This window comes from Astatotilapia calliptera, chromosome 1 (assembly GCF_900246225.1).
Source record: "Astatotilapia calliptera chromosome 1, fAstCal1.2, whole genome shotgun sequence".
Taxonomy (NCBI): Eukaryota; Metazoa; Chordata; class Actinopteri; order Cichliformes; family Cichlidae; genus Astatotilapia; species Astatotilapia calliptera.
Window position 1 is genome coordinate 27,399,416 of NC_039302.1, and position 14,878 is coordinate 27,414,293.

The following is a 14,878-nucleotide window of genomic DNA, read 5'->3' on the forward strand; positions in this document are numbered from 1 at the left end:
GTATGCAGGGAATCACTTTATTGTTGCACTTTGAGATCATTCAGTTAAATTAGTAATGGGCTACAGAGTAGATAAATAGACTCACGTGTAGTTCTCTGAGAAAGTTAAAATGATAGCCCAGATGTAATTACATTTTGTTTTTCTGCACTTGGCTGCTTAAATGTGACTCACATTTTTAGCAATAAGAAACTGGTGGCTCTAGTTTCTTTGGCGTTATACATATTTTATAGTAAAGACGGACCCCTGTTTGTTAGTAGTTCATGGAGATTTAGAAAAAAATGAAGGTTATACAGGTTTGTTAAAACAGAAGCTTTCAGGTTGAGATACTTTACTTGTTGTGGCAATGTGATTCATTTTGGAACTTTTCCAGACTAACAATTTATCTGTCAATTAAAAGCCTTCAATCCACATTTGTTAGAGGTAAAAATTATTGTGTGTGTGTGTGTGTGTGTGTGTGTGTGTGTGTGTGTGTGTGTGTGTGTGTGTGTGTGTGTGTGATCCATCATGTTCTCATCCCACGGTACAAATGCTGATGCATCAGATGGGCTGCTTGTATCACAGTGAATTCGTTTAAACTCTTTAATATTTGCAGCAACATGTGTGCATACATTCTAGATGTTTCTAGGAACACAACTTCATATACTTTTGAAGATGAGAAAGCCTGTGCAAATGAAGCCTCTAACCTTGAGGATCTATCTTCTGAAACTACTTGTCATGCAGGTTGACATCCAAGACAGACTCATATACCTGGATGTTTCCTACATGCCGATTCAATTTGAAGTTTTATTGATTCAATTTGTCCGTCTGAGCAAGAAAAGACAAAACCTAGTAAAAAGAAAATTAAAGTAACAATGTTAATAATACAACAGCAAAGATTCAGAAGCTGGAAATACCAACAGTTTATTTTCTACTTTTTGTGACTACAGAAATGTTGAAACATTTGAACACTGAAAAAAGCTGAATGACATCATCACTTGCTTCTCAATTTTCTTTCTTTTTTATCATTTGCTTAGCAATCACAACAGATGATATTGCACGGCACTGAGAAAGCAGTAGCAAAGCCTGGGAAACAGCAATGACAAATCAAGTCATGAGACATGGAGTTTTACATCTGAGAGTAACACTGACAGTATTGCCTCTCTGGCATACACGCACGCACGCACGCACACACACACAAACACGCGCACACACACACACACACACACTGACACGCAGACTAAAAACCGAAGAAGCACTGTGAGTTGATAAGGAGGTCAAAAGAAAGAGATCGAGTCTGACAAGAGCACAAGGCTGACAAGAGCAAGGAGATTTCATTTTGAAATGCAAGTGCAAAATGAACTTCTACTGTAATTTATTCCTAAATGTCTATGACAACAAATATGCTTGTTTATCAAAACCCTTCAAGCATCTTTGTATATGAATAGCTGGAGGACACCCCTCTGCGGGTGGGAAACTAGTTCCCCAGCGTAAGAGATCCAGATGATTGTCTTAGGTGCTGCAGTATTATTATGAGACTTGTAGCCAAGCTACCCATCATATGGGAACTCCTTATGGGCAAAACAAATAATAAGAGATGAATTAGGAAACAGGAAAACATAGGCCCACGCTGCATTATCCTTTTGTTCACTTTACAGGCCTTTTTATGTAAAATTAAAGCATCTGTACTTATTCATTCAAGACACAATGAATGCATAACATCCTGATGTAATCTGTCATGGACATTTTGGTGATGACCCCTTCGTCCGTGGAGACTCTGTGCTGTCTGAGCATGACAGAGAGGAAACAGTACTAACAGTGCGGCCTCTGATACCCAGAGACCTACTGTTTTAAAATGTACCAGTCAGCCACACACATGCATACACATCAGCAAAAAGCTTGACAATATGCAGTACAAACACATTAGACAATGGGCAACGACAGAATCAAAGAGATGCATGCAAATGAGCTCACATACAAACTTGCATACTTCAGCAGTACTTGACATTTGAGGCGCACGCTCACATTCACAGACAGAAAAACAGAAGAGCAATCCGAATAATCGTCTCCATACACACTCGCACACGGATTCCTTGGTAAGGTTCTTTGCAGTTTTATTAGACTTTGCTTATAGTCATTACACGAGTACGTACCAAAAGAACAGATACTAGATGGAGCAAGGCGGCGGTGCCACGGCAATAAAAACAGACCCAGCTCCGCGGCACAGCCCCTGGCAGACCGGCTGCCCAGCCTAAACTCCACCTCACTCTGTGTATGAGACAGCAAAGTGAGCGGGGCTTGCAGCCCTCGTTTCAAATGCTCCAGATTGTACATTGAACAGGAGATTCCCCACATGGTAGAGTAAGCTTGCCTACATAGCCCTACGCCTTCTACATTCTATACCCGTGCGAATGGCAAATCAAAACTCAACAAGTCTACCTCACAAATGCCAGTGCTTTTCAACATTATACATATTTTTTTTCCAATTTTTGGTTTGTTTTAAAAATCTTTGGATGTGCAGTAATACCCATAAAATAAGTGTTTTTAAAAAGTCAAAAGAATAGAAAAACACACACACGTACACACTGCTTTTTGCCAACTGTTCAACAAAGTAGCTCCTGTATAACTTTGTCTGCATTGGCAAATCAACTGTCTTGGTTTCTGGCAGTGTTTAAAACACACATTGAAATGCCGGCTAGGATTTAGCTGAAGAAGAATAAAAACTACTCCTTTGTTATATCTAAGCATGGGAAATAAGGCTGTAACATAAATGGTCTTTTTTGTTTCTTTTCTTTTTTCCAAAAACCTACTATATACAAATCTAGAGTTTCTACAAATGCATAAATTAAAGTAGTGGTTAACCAATACAAAAATGCAATTAAATTAAAATCACAACACAGAAGTAGAGAAAAGGGAAAATATGAACACAATATCACAGCAGTTGGTTTTACCCTGTAAAAGCAATAGTCTACCATCATAATATTGGCATAACCCAGTGTCCGATAAAAAATACGCTTCTCCCTCCATCCCAAAAGTTTCCTACATCAACCCTGAAACTTGTCCTCCATGTCTTGAAACAGAGCACTTCTGCCAAAAAACAAAACAGAACAAAAAACAGCAACTTCAAAATAGATAATCATACAGCTTTTTGAAGTAACAATAACAATTACCACACAAGTGGAGTTCTGCCTAACTCACAGATAGACGTCTCAATGCAGAACTCAAAGGAATTATTACTATGAGGTATTCAGACACATTGGTAAAGACATGCACGGCCAGAGTGCTGGACCTTCCTACACACAGCAGAGAGACAAGCAAGGTTAAGGGAAAGAGGGATGGAGGGATGAAGGGCGGGCAGGGGAGAGGATAAACAAAGACCTTTGGTTTAAACTGTAGAAGTGGACAACAAAAATTCCTTTGGTATGTTTTCATTGCATGGTTGCGCTGGCGAAAGCACCACGGTGTGATTAAAGAAAAAAATCTTCTCATTGTTTCTTCAGTAGTGGCCCTTCTACAGGCTGAGGTATTCACAGAGTCAAAGGTGAGAGGTCAACAGCGGTTTAACACTTTGGTTCAAGCAAGGCACTCGTCCTGGGAGTTTTAGAAAGATTGCAACACGTCTGCTTCTACTTTCAGGAACATGTCTGCCTATAGTTGAGTCATCAACTCTGCCCATGGCTATGTCAGGTTGTCTGCCTGTTGTAAGGTGAAGATGTCTGACCTATTTGTTGGATCAATATTATCAGCCTATAGATACACACTAACAGGCAGGCCAGGTGGAAATAAAGCTGCAACACTGAGAGCTCTGGTGGGGTAAGGCTTCAGATGCAAATTTAAAATCATTAATGAACCAAACTAAAAGCCTTTCCTGTCAACAAAGCGGTAGACAGTAATGTGTTTCTGTTATGAACAACCACTGATCACATTACTAATAAGGTAGTTGTACCCCACAGGCACCAGCATGGCTGATTGTGTGTATCTAAGGCTAGTTCAGCACATCTGCCTATAGCTACATCAGTATGACTATCTATGGAGCTGTAATCAGAGCACAGATGAAGCAAGAGCACGCATAGCGGGGGTGCATGGGTTGAGTGCAGGTGGGAGGGGGAGAAAGAGGAGGAGAAAGGAGAAGGGAAAAAGAGACAGGAGATAGGGGGGAGGGGACACATACATCACATCTTTGAACACCACTCATAGAGGCCGTGCAATGAGAAAAAATCTTTGGTTATCTTTGGTATCATCAAAGTGATAAAAATCACGTATGGAACTTGAGTGAGGTAGCATCTTTGGTTCACACTATAAAACATCAGCAGGTCTTGACACATTTTTTTTTTTGGTTTCTTGTCGTCTTTTTGGTTTTTCTCTCAGAGATAAAGAAAAAGCAGCTCTCTCTTGCCTCTCCTTCAGCGCTTGTTCTGATGAATGTAGAGCTGCTAACCCTGGCCATGAAGAGGATGACGGCAAGGGGCCAGCGTAATATATCTAATGCTATGCTGCCCTGGGCCAGCCCTGTGTAGTGCTTTCCTCCTAGTGCTGAAATGCATAGCTTACTAGGAGAGTGGAGGCAGGGAGGGGAGGAAGTGCAGGGTGGATTGGCAGCAGGCAGGGAGCGGGGGTGCTTTCGTATTCAGGTGACAAGCTGACATTGCTGTGTAAGCGCCTGAAAGTGATTTGATCATTGATATCATCTCCTCCGCCCAACATCTTTGATGAGGAGATAAAATCAAATACATATGAAGTGCTTATTAAAACCACCAGAGGCACTGTGGTTTTGACACGCTCCCTCACACAGTGTCAAAACCACACATAGATCCAGTAGCTTGTGTTTTACATAGAAAACTGAAGAGATTTGTCTTTGACAGGTGCTGGATTTTGAACACATAACTAAACCTGCCGGCATTAGCTAAGCAGATTAGAAGGATTAGATGTAGCTGTAATGACTAACCTTAACATTGAGTACAATGATCATAATTCAGGAGAGTGTCTGCGAAGTTAAAAGTGGTATAGTCTATTTCTTTCCAAGAAGGCATCTATAAGGCAAATATCAATAGTTAATTTTTAGGGTTATACCATAGAGTATTTCCGTTTACAGGGAGCAAATATTTAAATGTGACTCAAAATGTTCTGTGGAGAAGGACAAGTATGATTTCCTTCTTCGTGGAGCACACTAACAGTCTGTCTCAGGAGGTAAGGGAGGAAAACAGGTAAAAAATACTTTTATCAACTACAAAATATATTCTTTGGTCAAATTACTTCAAAGGATGTTCTTAAGTGGTTTGATTTCTAAACTGCAAAAGAGGCTTCAAGGTGTAGAAGGCTTTGGTTTTTCTTTTTGAATTATTCAATGCCTCAGCATGTTGGAAGAAAGCACTACCATGTGGGTTGATGTTAGGCATTCTTTTCTATTTGGTTTGGTTTAGGGTTGGACCTTTTGGTTTTAGGGTTAGCAGTCTACGCATGGACATTTCCCTGTCTGTCTGGAATGCTTGATAGAAAGACAGACAGTTGGACAAACAGTCAGACAGTCCGCTCCACTGATCCGAACAAGGTTGCACAACAATCCAGTCTCTCCTGTGGGATTTTTTTTCTTTAAAGTTGATTGGCCAATCCCACTGGAGCTCCACATTCTGGCTGTTTTCGAGGCCGTGGACAACTGCAGATCAGACTGTCAAGAGGCTGATTAAACCTCTGTTTAGGGACCCATCATCAAAACCAACCAATCAGATTAAAGATAACAGTGGCGAATGATAGATTCATACTGGGTGGGGAGGTGAGGGGAGGGTGTAATAAAGCTAGAGACCAGTGACAGCGAGTGTGTGTGAGAGGGGGAGTAAAACTATAGTCTTTTTGCAGTATGTTACACATAAATGTGTTGCTAAAACAAACATTGTAAAGCAGGTCAAAGGAGAAGTCTTTGGTTTGTTTTTTCATCTTTGGATACTATAAATATCAATATAGTACAGGTTTAAGGGCAAAACGTTGCTTCAAGGTCTTTTTTAAGTTTTCTTTGTTTCTCTTAAGTTTTAAAGCTTTTCCACCGAGGTTGAGTCAGTCCATGAGTTGGTCAAATCAGTCCTTCTTCAGGCTTTGGTGCAGGCGTTGGGGCCAGAGTTGGCTGAGTGACCAGAGCCGTCATCCACCCACTTATCTAGGCTCCGGCGGCGTGCGTTCATAAAGAAGTTGCTGACTGTAGCCAGCTCGAGGCCCAGCTGTTGAGCAATGGTGAGTTGCAGCTCTTTGGATGGACGCTTGTTCTCTTTGAAGATGGCATGGAGTGTCCGCCGCTGCACATCTGTGAACACAAGCCGGGGCTTCTTGGTCACATTTCCCCGCTCGCTTCTGCCGTGGTCCTGTTCCTTACGCTTACATGCTGTGGAGATTTCAGCAAAGAGACATACAGAGAGAGAGAGGGGATTTGTGAGAGAGGGCAGAAGACAGAAAAACGAGAATCACAACTTATCCTGGGATTTTAAAAAGTCCTGAGTAAAGAGTGTGGCCTGAACCATGAATTGGTTCTTTTCCACAATATTAGGCTGGGGGAGGCAGGTTGTAGTTTCCACTCCAACTCTGCAAAGTCCTCAGTGCTAAAATGTTGTTTTATCTTCATAAAAAGTAAAACAGAGGTTTTGTATGTGACAATTTGTATTTTTCGCTTTTGTATCCTGATCGTCAAGACCTGAGACCTGTTCAAAATACAAAAATTACATATTCTGATAACATAGGATTGGGGTCAGGGGTACTTAATCCTCTAGGGACTAAATGTGCTAAACTAATGTGATTATCTAAAGCCAATCCAAGCCTCTTTACTGTGTAATGTTATAGAGAAGTCAATTTGGATCTACTCTGATATGGACTTTTTAGGTCCTATGGATACACATGCAGCTGAAATTTGTTTTTAGTGATGCCAACATGAAGAATATTCAGTTGTATCAAGAACCAAATTATACACAAGCTCTTATTTGTATATCTCTTTAATTTCCTTTAATTCCTAGAAACATATATTTTTCTTGTGTTTCATGCTCGCTCTAATAAAATATTAGCCTTCAATGTAAACGATGCACAGCCTGTTTTGAAAGCTTCCTTATGTTTGATGTAGCTTGTGTGTGGTTTGAGTTTGGTGAAATCAAGTAAACTGTCTTTGCTGGTCTAAGCAAATTTTTGGATACTATTTCATATTTCACATTTTTGGATACTAAACCAGTAGAACTGGTAATTGAAAGGTTTTATCAACATTTTTCACAGACACATTTCTATTACGGTTTTTGCATCATTTACTCTGAAAGAATCACACAGCCAATGATTGTTGGAAGTAGTGCTATTTTTGTTCAAAACTCCTCTTTTCAGATTTTTTAAAAGGTACATGGGATATAATAGCAAAATTAGACTCATAGATCCACATAGAGCCTCTTTTGATTCAGGCACCAAAGGTTTCGTGGGTCCAGAAGAAGAGCAATCAGCAGGAAGCATGCCAGAACAATGAGCGCTGTCCACGGTGCTGAAAGCAATGTCCCCCGCAGGTGACGTAGATAAATAAAGAAAATGGCCTGGAGATGATTTTATACTGGAAAAACAAAAACTTGGGAATCCATCTGATAAAAAGTCAAACTTCAGTTAATCTGAACTCTTTGCTACATGGCTACAGCTTTTTTTTTTATTAACACCCCAAGCTCCAGTCATTTAAACGGAGAGTGAGGTCAGACCAGGAGGGGGCAGACGCGGGCTGCTAAGGTGAGACCAAATATGGGCTCACTGGGGAAATTAATGAACAACACATCACAACCACAAAACAATTCTCCGACCAGCACCGATTAATTTTGCAAAGTGCACGAAGTAAACAAACGCATTTCATGAGTCAACCCGAGACAACGTGCTGAAAACAGAAAACTTCGATCAGCCAAATTTAGACACCTTTTTTGAAAAAAAAAAAAAAAGGGTAGAGGAGAACAACTACAGTAAGTGTTTCCCTACACTAATAAACTAATAAAATGACTTCCAGTTCTATATTGTAGTAAAGCACTACATATTATCGTTAAACTCTACTTTATTCCTCTTGTTGTTCTTAGTTTTGGTGTATTATCTCCAAATGAAAGCTTAAGTAACACTACGCGATACTTTAAAAACGATTAGAATTATAAAATCAAAAGAGGACCTGCCCCCCGCCGAGATCTCACATGATACATGATTTCTAATTTCAAGCACTTTCTTCAGCATGTGCTAAAGTACAGCGAAGCGGCCTGTTAGCATGACCATAAAGTGGAGTGGGTCTATAATTGTGAGTATGAGCAGCCCGTTGTCTCCAGTACAGGTAAATATTAACAGAGGGCCGGAGCTCCTCGTGTAAGGGTTGCAATAAATCAGCACGAGTGAAGGCCACTCAGACAGCAGGAGCCAGCACAGAGGAGCCCGACCCCGCACGGGAGGCCCGCGAAGACAGGGAGCTTTCCCAGGACCGATGGGAACATAACAACGGCCTCGTTATCGGGCTAATCACACACACACACACACACACACACACACACACACACACACACACACACACACACACACACACACACACACCGCTGCTGCTCCCGGCTAATCATTACAAACACGAGATAACTCCACACACTAAAACAGACTGCACACATAGCGTGTACTGACACAATGTGACGAAAGCCCCGCGTTTCATAACCGTACAGAGAACAACAAACAGACATCTGAGCTGAAAACGTTGCGAAGATTTAGCCCAGCGTGTATTTATTTCAAGAATCTACATCCCGATTAAGTGGAAGTAGATAATTATTCACCAAGAATAATAAAAAAAGAAAACACAACCACCATCAAGAAAGGTCTATGCAATCACAGCTTCTTTCCACAAAAAAAAAAGAAAAAAAAAAGTTGTAATGAATTCCTATGCGCTGTCTGGAGAGGGTTCTCTCCTCACTTTTATATTCCATTGTATTCTATTTTATTCTATTCCATTCTACACATACAAATATTCAGATGGGTAATTGAATACGTGGGAAAACGAGAGAAGGCCCAAGATTAATTTCAGAAGCCTAAAATCAATGAACAGATCAAATCTACCTCAGTACAAGATCACATATCCAGTTCACACAGGAACGAACGGATCAATAAAATGGCGCTCAGACTATTTTATTCTGAATTTATTTAATTTTTAACTCTATTTTCCCCCTTTTTCTCCATTATCCATCTTCTTTATCTGACATTTTCTAAATAAAACTCGCAATTGATATTTTGGTACTTTTTTGGCCAACCCCCCAAAATAAAAAAATCAACAAAAACAAGAGTTTATACAGTTTAAATATGTTTTTTTAAGTTAGGTAACATCGACAAAGAAAAATACAACAATAACTGAAGCAGGCCTGTTACATTTTCCCTGCACTGTATGAATATCTATTTCTCTGAAAAATAAAATCAGAGCTTTAACGATACAAGTCAATATGCTGCTGGTCTGAGTTTAGTTTTAATTATATGCTCATTCCACTAATGATAAAATGATGCAAATGCAATATCAAATATGCGTGTGCGCGTGTGTGTTTCACTCATTTTCCACTGATAAAATCTCTTCAAAACACACACACACACACACACACACACACACACACACACACACACACACACACACACACACACACACACACACACACACACACACACACATCAGTAGCAGCAGATGGGAAAACTGAAAAATAATCAATTGTGATTACACTGATGTGCACACGCGCGAGCATACACGTGCACAAAAGCGCGCACTTTCCACCGTGTAGCCTCACTTTTCAAAAAGCACAAAAGCCCCATTTGTAGGTCATTGATCGGGCCTATAAACGTAAAAAAAATCTATTGGGTCTATTGGTGTGTGTGAACGCGCACGTGCTATTTGGGCCTCGCTGGGCGCCTTAATTGACTCGTGCGTACCACAGGGACAAATTCATACAGAGGTCTACCAGTTAATTAGAGAAACTTCAACGAAGTCAGGGTTTGTTCACCAGCTAAACACGAACACGTGCTCTTTTCAATTCTTTTCTGCTGAGGAACTGAAGTCTCTAATTTTGCCAAAGAGAGCTCCAAACGTCTTTACACCAACTAAATAATGCATGACTCCGGCGTCGCTTTGATTCGGTTTATGACAAACTCCCAGGAACACGTGCACACACACTCTGTGTTTACATGAAGGGCAACTCCAAAAAAAGGAGCTGATCGGTTGCATCTACACCAAAATAAACACGTTCCTAACGATTTCTGGGAGAAGGATCAGTTTACGCACACAGTCCAGCGGTCGATATTTTGAGGTAAAATGACATGAGTACTTGTTCCACACAAGCCCCAAAATCAGTGTAGAGACAGAAAAGGGATGCGTATTGATGTCAGGCCAGTCTCTGCACGGTCTTCAGCTCAGTGAAGTTTGCTTTCGGCTCTAATTCCTCCTGTTGTTTATCTGACTGTATGTTGAATTTAACCACTCAACATAAATAATAGTAACCAGGGCCAACTTTTCCCGATTCCGTCCTAAAGCTGATATCATTTGACTTCCAGCATCTGGAGGCAATTAGAGAGATTACAAGTTATACATATCTTTTAAAGACCTATCCAGCACAGAGGAAACGCCAGTCCTGAATGTGACTCTTATGTGAATTTGAATGTCTTACAGTTGGTTTGCTATATTTTTTTTTCCAGTATAGCAAAAAACAAACTACAAGCCCAGTTTCAATTCCTCTCTCCATTGCTCAGCACAAGATAACATTCAGCGCCAGTGACCTTCTGTGCCAAATTACAGTCATTTGCCGATCGTTTTATTTTTCTTTGGAAATCAATGAAAAGATGAAAGCAAAAATGGGGCTTTACCGAGGCTTCGCTCACCTGCGAGCCTGAGCGCACTCATGCGTTGGAACTCAGGCTCTTGCAGCCATTTCCACATGCGGCGGAAGGTCTCTCTGCCGGACTTAAGCTTGGACCAGGGTTTGGGGTTTCGCAGCAAGTCGGACAGGGTCCCTTGGGACCTGCACAGGACCCGCTGGGCAAAGATGGCCTGAGGGATGCTGTAGCGCTTCAGCTCTGTGGTGATCCTCTGCGCCACCTCTTTGGTATTCACCTCCTCCATCTGTCCCCCAGAAACACCACCCCCTCCACCGCCGCCCCCTTGCTGCCCGGGCCCGGAGGCCTGCTCCCGGCTGTTCCCCAGCACTTGGCCGTGGCCCTGCGCGCCAAGGTGGGCGTGCGGATGGTGATGGAGGCCGTTGATTTGTACCATACCAGCTGAGGAGCTCATGTGCTGCTCCGCATGTCTGCTGAGCATGGCCGGATGGTGAGCCTCGAACCCGCTCGGGGTGAGCATCTTCTCACCAGGCATAGCGGCACCAGGATGAGCGTAGGGGGGGATGCCGGCCTGGGACGTGTGTATGCTGGCCAGACCGGAACCGGATAACGGGGAGAGGCTCTGGCCCATGCACGGATCCTTGTGATGATATGCGGGATACAGACTGTTCATAGGCGCCAGACTCCGGTCCTCTCGCATCAGCGTGAAACTGCCGCTAACATTTCCGGGGATCCTCTGGTGCGGGTGCGGGTGAGGATGATGTGGATGGTGGTGGTGATGATGATGGGGAGGAAACTTGTCGGACACGGTGGAGATGGGGGGTAAGGGCTGCAGGGGGGTTAGGGTAGTGTAAGTGCTGCTCGCGCTCATGCCAGGGGGGGCTTCACACATGCTGATGGCTGGATGCAAGTGCCCAGAGTGGCTGGGGTGATAGTCTCCGGTGTCGAGCAGGGTCGCCATGCCCATAGCACGGTGGCTTAAACCCCTAGGGCTCGGACGGGAATGTGGACTGTGGCCACTCAGCAGCTCTCCGTGACCGGACACGGACTCATGGCTCACTCCGTGCAGGTCGCCAATATTCTCCATCGACAGCTGTGCGTTCATGATCCGGGCAGCGCTGTGGACAAACCATCTATCTGACCTACCCCAGTTAGCTGATGTCCAGAAGTCCTCACGTCCAGTAAAAGTTCAAATTTCTTTTGTTGTTGTTTTTTTCTTGCAGTAGCCTCCTTTGCTATTGCCTCTTCTCTGTCCTTACATTCACCTATTTCATTATTCCCCTACCTCGCACGCTGTTTTGCAGAATGAAAACTCCTCTTCCGAATCCCCCTTTGCTTGACAGTTGTTTTTTTAAAAATAATTACTCTCTTAATTTTCTGATTCTCTTTATAATTCAAGCCCCCCCACCACCAACCAGCTGTCCTTGCGCTCCGGTCGGGTGCCGCGCCATCTCTCTAGCAGTGTGTCTCCAGCCCCTGTTCCACCGCAGCACAGCTCACTGTCTACACATGCGCAAAGGGGACACCCATCTCCACTCGTATTCTCTCTTTCTGTCTCCCTCTCTCTTTCAGGCACACGCGTACACACACCGCCCCATTCTCTGACGTCAGGTACCTTATTAAGGAAGGATGGTATGAAAAGCTGCTCACAGCTATTAGAACTATTCAGGACCCTTTAGCTTTTGCTGCAAATGCTAATAATGCTAATAGAGAGAGCTCACATCAAAGCCCTACGAAATCTGCTCATGGATGCTGACTGAGTACACAGCTATATCGTTAATTATCAGCTCTTATTTAGAAAATGTTAAATTCATTAAGGCTGTAATGAGGCTTCACATTCAGTCCTCCTTAAACTATTAACCGCAAATGAAGTAAACTTCCGGGTTCATATGGAGTTGATTTTTAACCGGTGAGTCTGGGATCCAAAACCTCCAAAACTCCCAAACAAAACAACAACGACACTTAATTCCTTTCGACGAAGCAGAAACGGTCGCCACAGAAATCAAAGCAGGATGAGTTAATTGTTCCCTTAAAAGGCTGTCAATAAAGTCACAGCCTGTATATATTCATAAGCATCAAATACATCCATTCTTTTATCATTATTAGTCAGCTGCCCCAACCCGCCCCCACAACCGTGCCAAATATGTGGCAGTTTAACCAAACGAAGACCGTAGTACCTTCTCTTTTGATAGAAAAAGATGAGCAGATGTGTCTATTGTCCAACTATTAGGCTTAACGAACCAAGCCCAGCATGTGTGCATGAGTGTGCATGTGTGAGTGTGTGGGGGCATATTTAATCCTTGTGCTTTAGAACTATTTGAGGATATAGTATGGCCATTAAACGATGATAATAAAAATACAACACCCACATGTTATTTAGTCAATTAAGAACATTTGTTTTTTATTTGCAGAAACTTCTCAGAAATTTACACACGCATACACACACGTGCGCATCCACGGCAGGTGTGTACAATCCAGTCCCACCGATGGAAATCACGTGCTGACACGTAACATGACTACGTGTCCCTGTGTTGTTGTTGATGTTGTGGTGCACTTTGCATGAGTGTCCAACCCCCTCAAACCTGCAGCCTGACAAGAGCCCGCCCCCGCTTACATTTAAGTTACACGTCAAGGGCCGTTTAGCCTAATAGAGCGGTAGCGCAGGGCGTCCTCAGCCGGCCGAGGTGACAGCTTGCAGCGGTCAGTGTCCTTCTGGACCCCCTGCTGAATGAGGGACATGTCAAAGGTGACGCTTCAAGACTCCCAAAGCCAACATCTGCGGGGGGACAGATTAACCTTTCAGACTTTTCCCTGTTATGGACCTGCTAGGGGCCCCGCATCTGTCAGGGCCCCCACAATAGACCCTGCGCTCGGTTGAACGAGTTAAATAAAAGAAAAGAAAGAAAGAAAGAGAGAGAGAGAAGTTAAACTGCCTCTGATGTGAAGTCAATGTCAACGGCGTGTGTGTGACGTGTGTCGAGACAAAAGGACACTAATTCCTCGAAGTGTGGCTGTCCAACCGTGCAGACCTGCGGACATAATAGACTTTGGAGGGAGGAAAATAGAGCTGAGGACAGGAAAACAAAAAACACTAAATAAAATTATGTTAATTTAACAATAGCACCAACTTATTCCACACTGAGGCATCTGGTTTTATTTCAAGCAGAATTTATTCTAATTCATTTTGATCAAAATTTTAAATACAATTTATTCTGTAAACTAAAAACTCAATTTCTCCCAATAAAACTTTTGCTATTTTCGCGTCTGTTTTTATTTTTGATGCGCTCTCCTCGCACAAGCAAACGAGATCCAGCAGGGCTAAGGTTTGGCCTTACTTGGAAGCAAACCTCATCTACACATTCTCATACGGATCGATAGGCTTCTGCCATGTCTGCACGACCTGAGCTGTGTGTTTATGTGTGTTGGCTTTCTGTGGCCATTGTGCCGAGATAGGCCAAACCTTACGAGGCTGTGACATTTGCTTTGCAGAGAATATAAGGGACACGGTTTTCTGAGCACTTCTGAAAGAGGATACATTTCAAGCGGAATTCAATTCAATTAGCACAAAAGAAACAGAAGCAGAGACCAAAGTGTGCCACAGATCCATACATGCGCGGATGAAGAAATACCGGCGAGTTGGAGGGAAAAATATTATATTGATCAAGTCTTATGAAATAGTGTGCGCCAAGGAAAACTTGATCCAGAGAATGGGCACTGAAAGTGCAAAATGTAGGTTTCACACTGATTATTAATCAGGGGCATAATTCCCATGAAGCCCCACAGCAGCATATCCGAGCAGCAACAATATAATGTCTGGCAGAGAGGACGGTGGATCAATATTTCAGCAGCTCTGCAAAATGACACAGCGTTGCAAGCTTTATAGATGCTCAAAATGACAATTACGGCTTGTTTAAGAATAAGCCTTTGCTAAATGGCATCTGGTGGAACTTAACTTTTATAAATGAGCCTACTTGAATTTGAGCAGTATGGTCATTGACCCTTTGCAATATAACGACGCATACATTCGGAAACTGAATCATCCTTTTGAAAATAAATCACTTCGCTTTTGTTTTATAGGTTTGAACCC

The 14,878-nt window shown here is 42.6% G+C and overlaps 1 protein-coding gene across 2 annotated transcripts; it reads right to left on the reverse strand.

The window, feature by feature from the left end:
• Positions 1 to 883: 883 nt before the first annotated feature.
• Positions 884 to 12,909, reverse strand: onecut1 (one cut homeobox 1). 2 transcript variants are annotated; one of them, XM_026172645.1, is made up of 2 exons: positions 10,837 to 12,909; positions 884 to 6,346 (listed from the first exon to the last, which is right to left on the reverse strand). In XM_026172645.1, exons 1-2 carry the CDS (start codon positions 11,894 to 11,896, stop codon positions 6,057 to 6,059), a joined length of 1,350 nt encoding a protein of 449 aa, XP_026028430.1. In that variant the 5' UTR covers positions 11,897 to 12,909; the 3' UTR covers positions 884 to 6,056. The 2 variants fall into 2 exon arrangements, with proteins under 2 accessions (XP_026028430.1, XP_026028421.1); XM_026172636.1 differs by having other exon boundaries at positions 10,822 to 12,909.
• Positions 12,910 to 14,878: the final 1,969 nt, after the last annotated feature.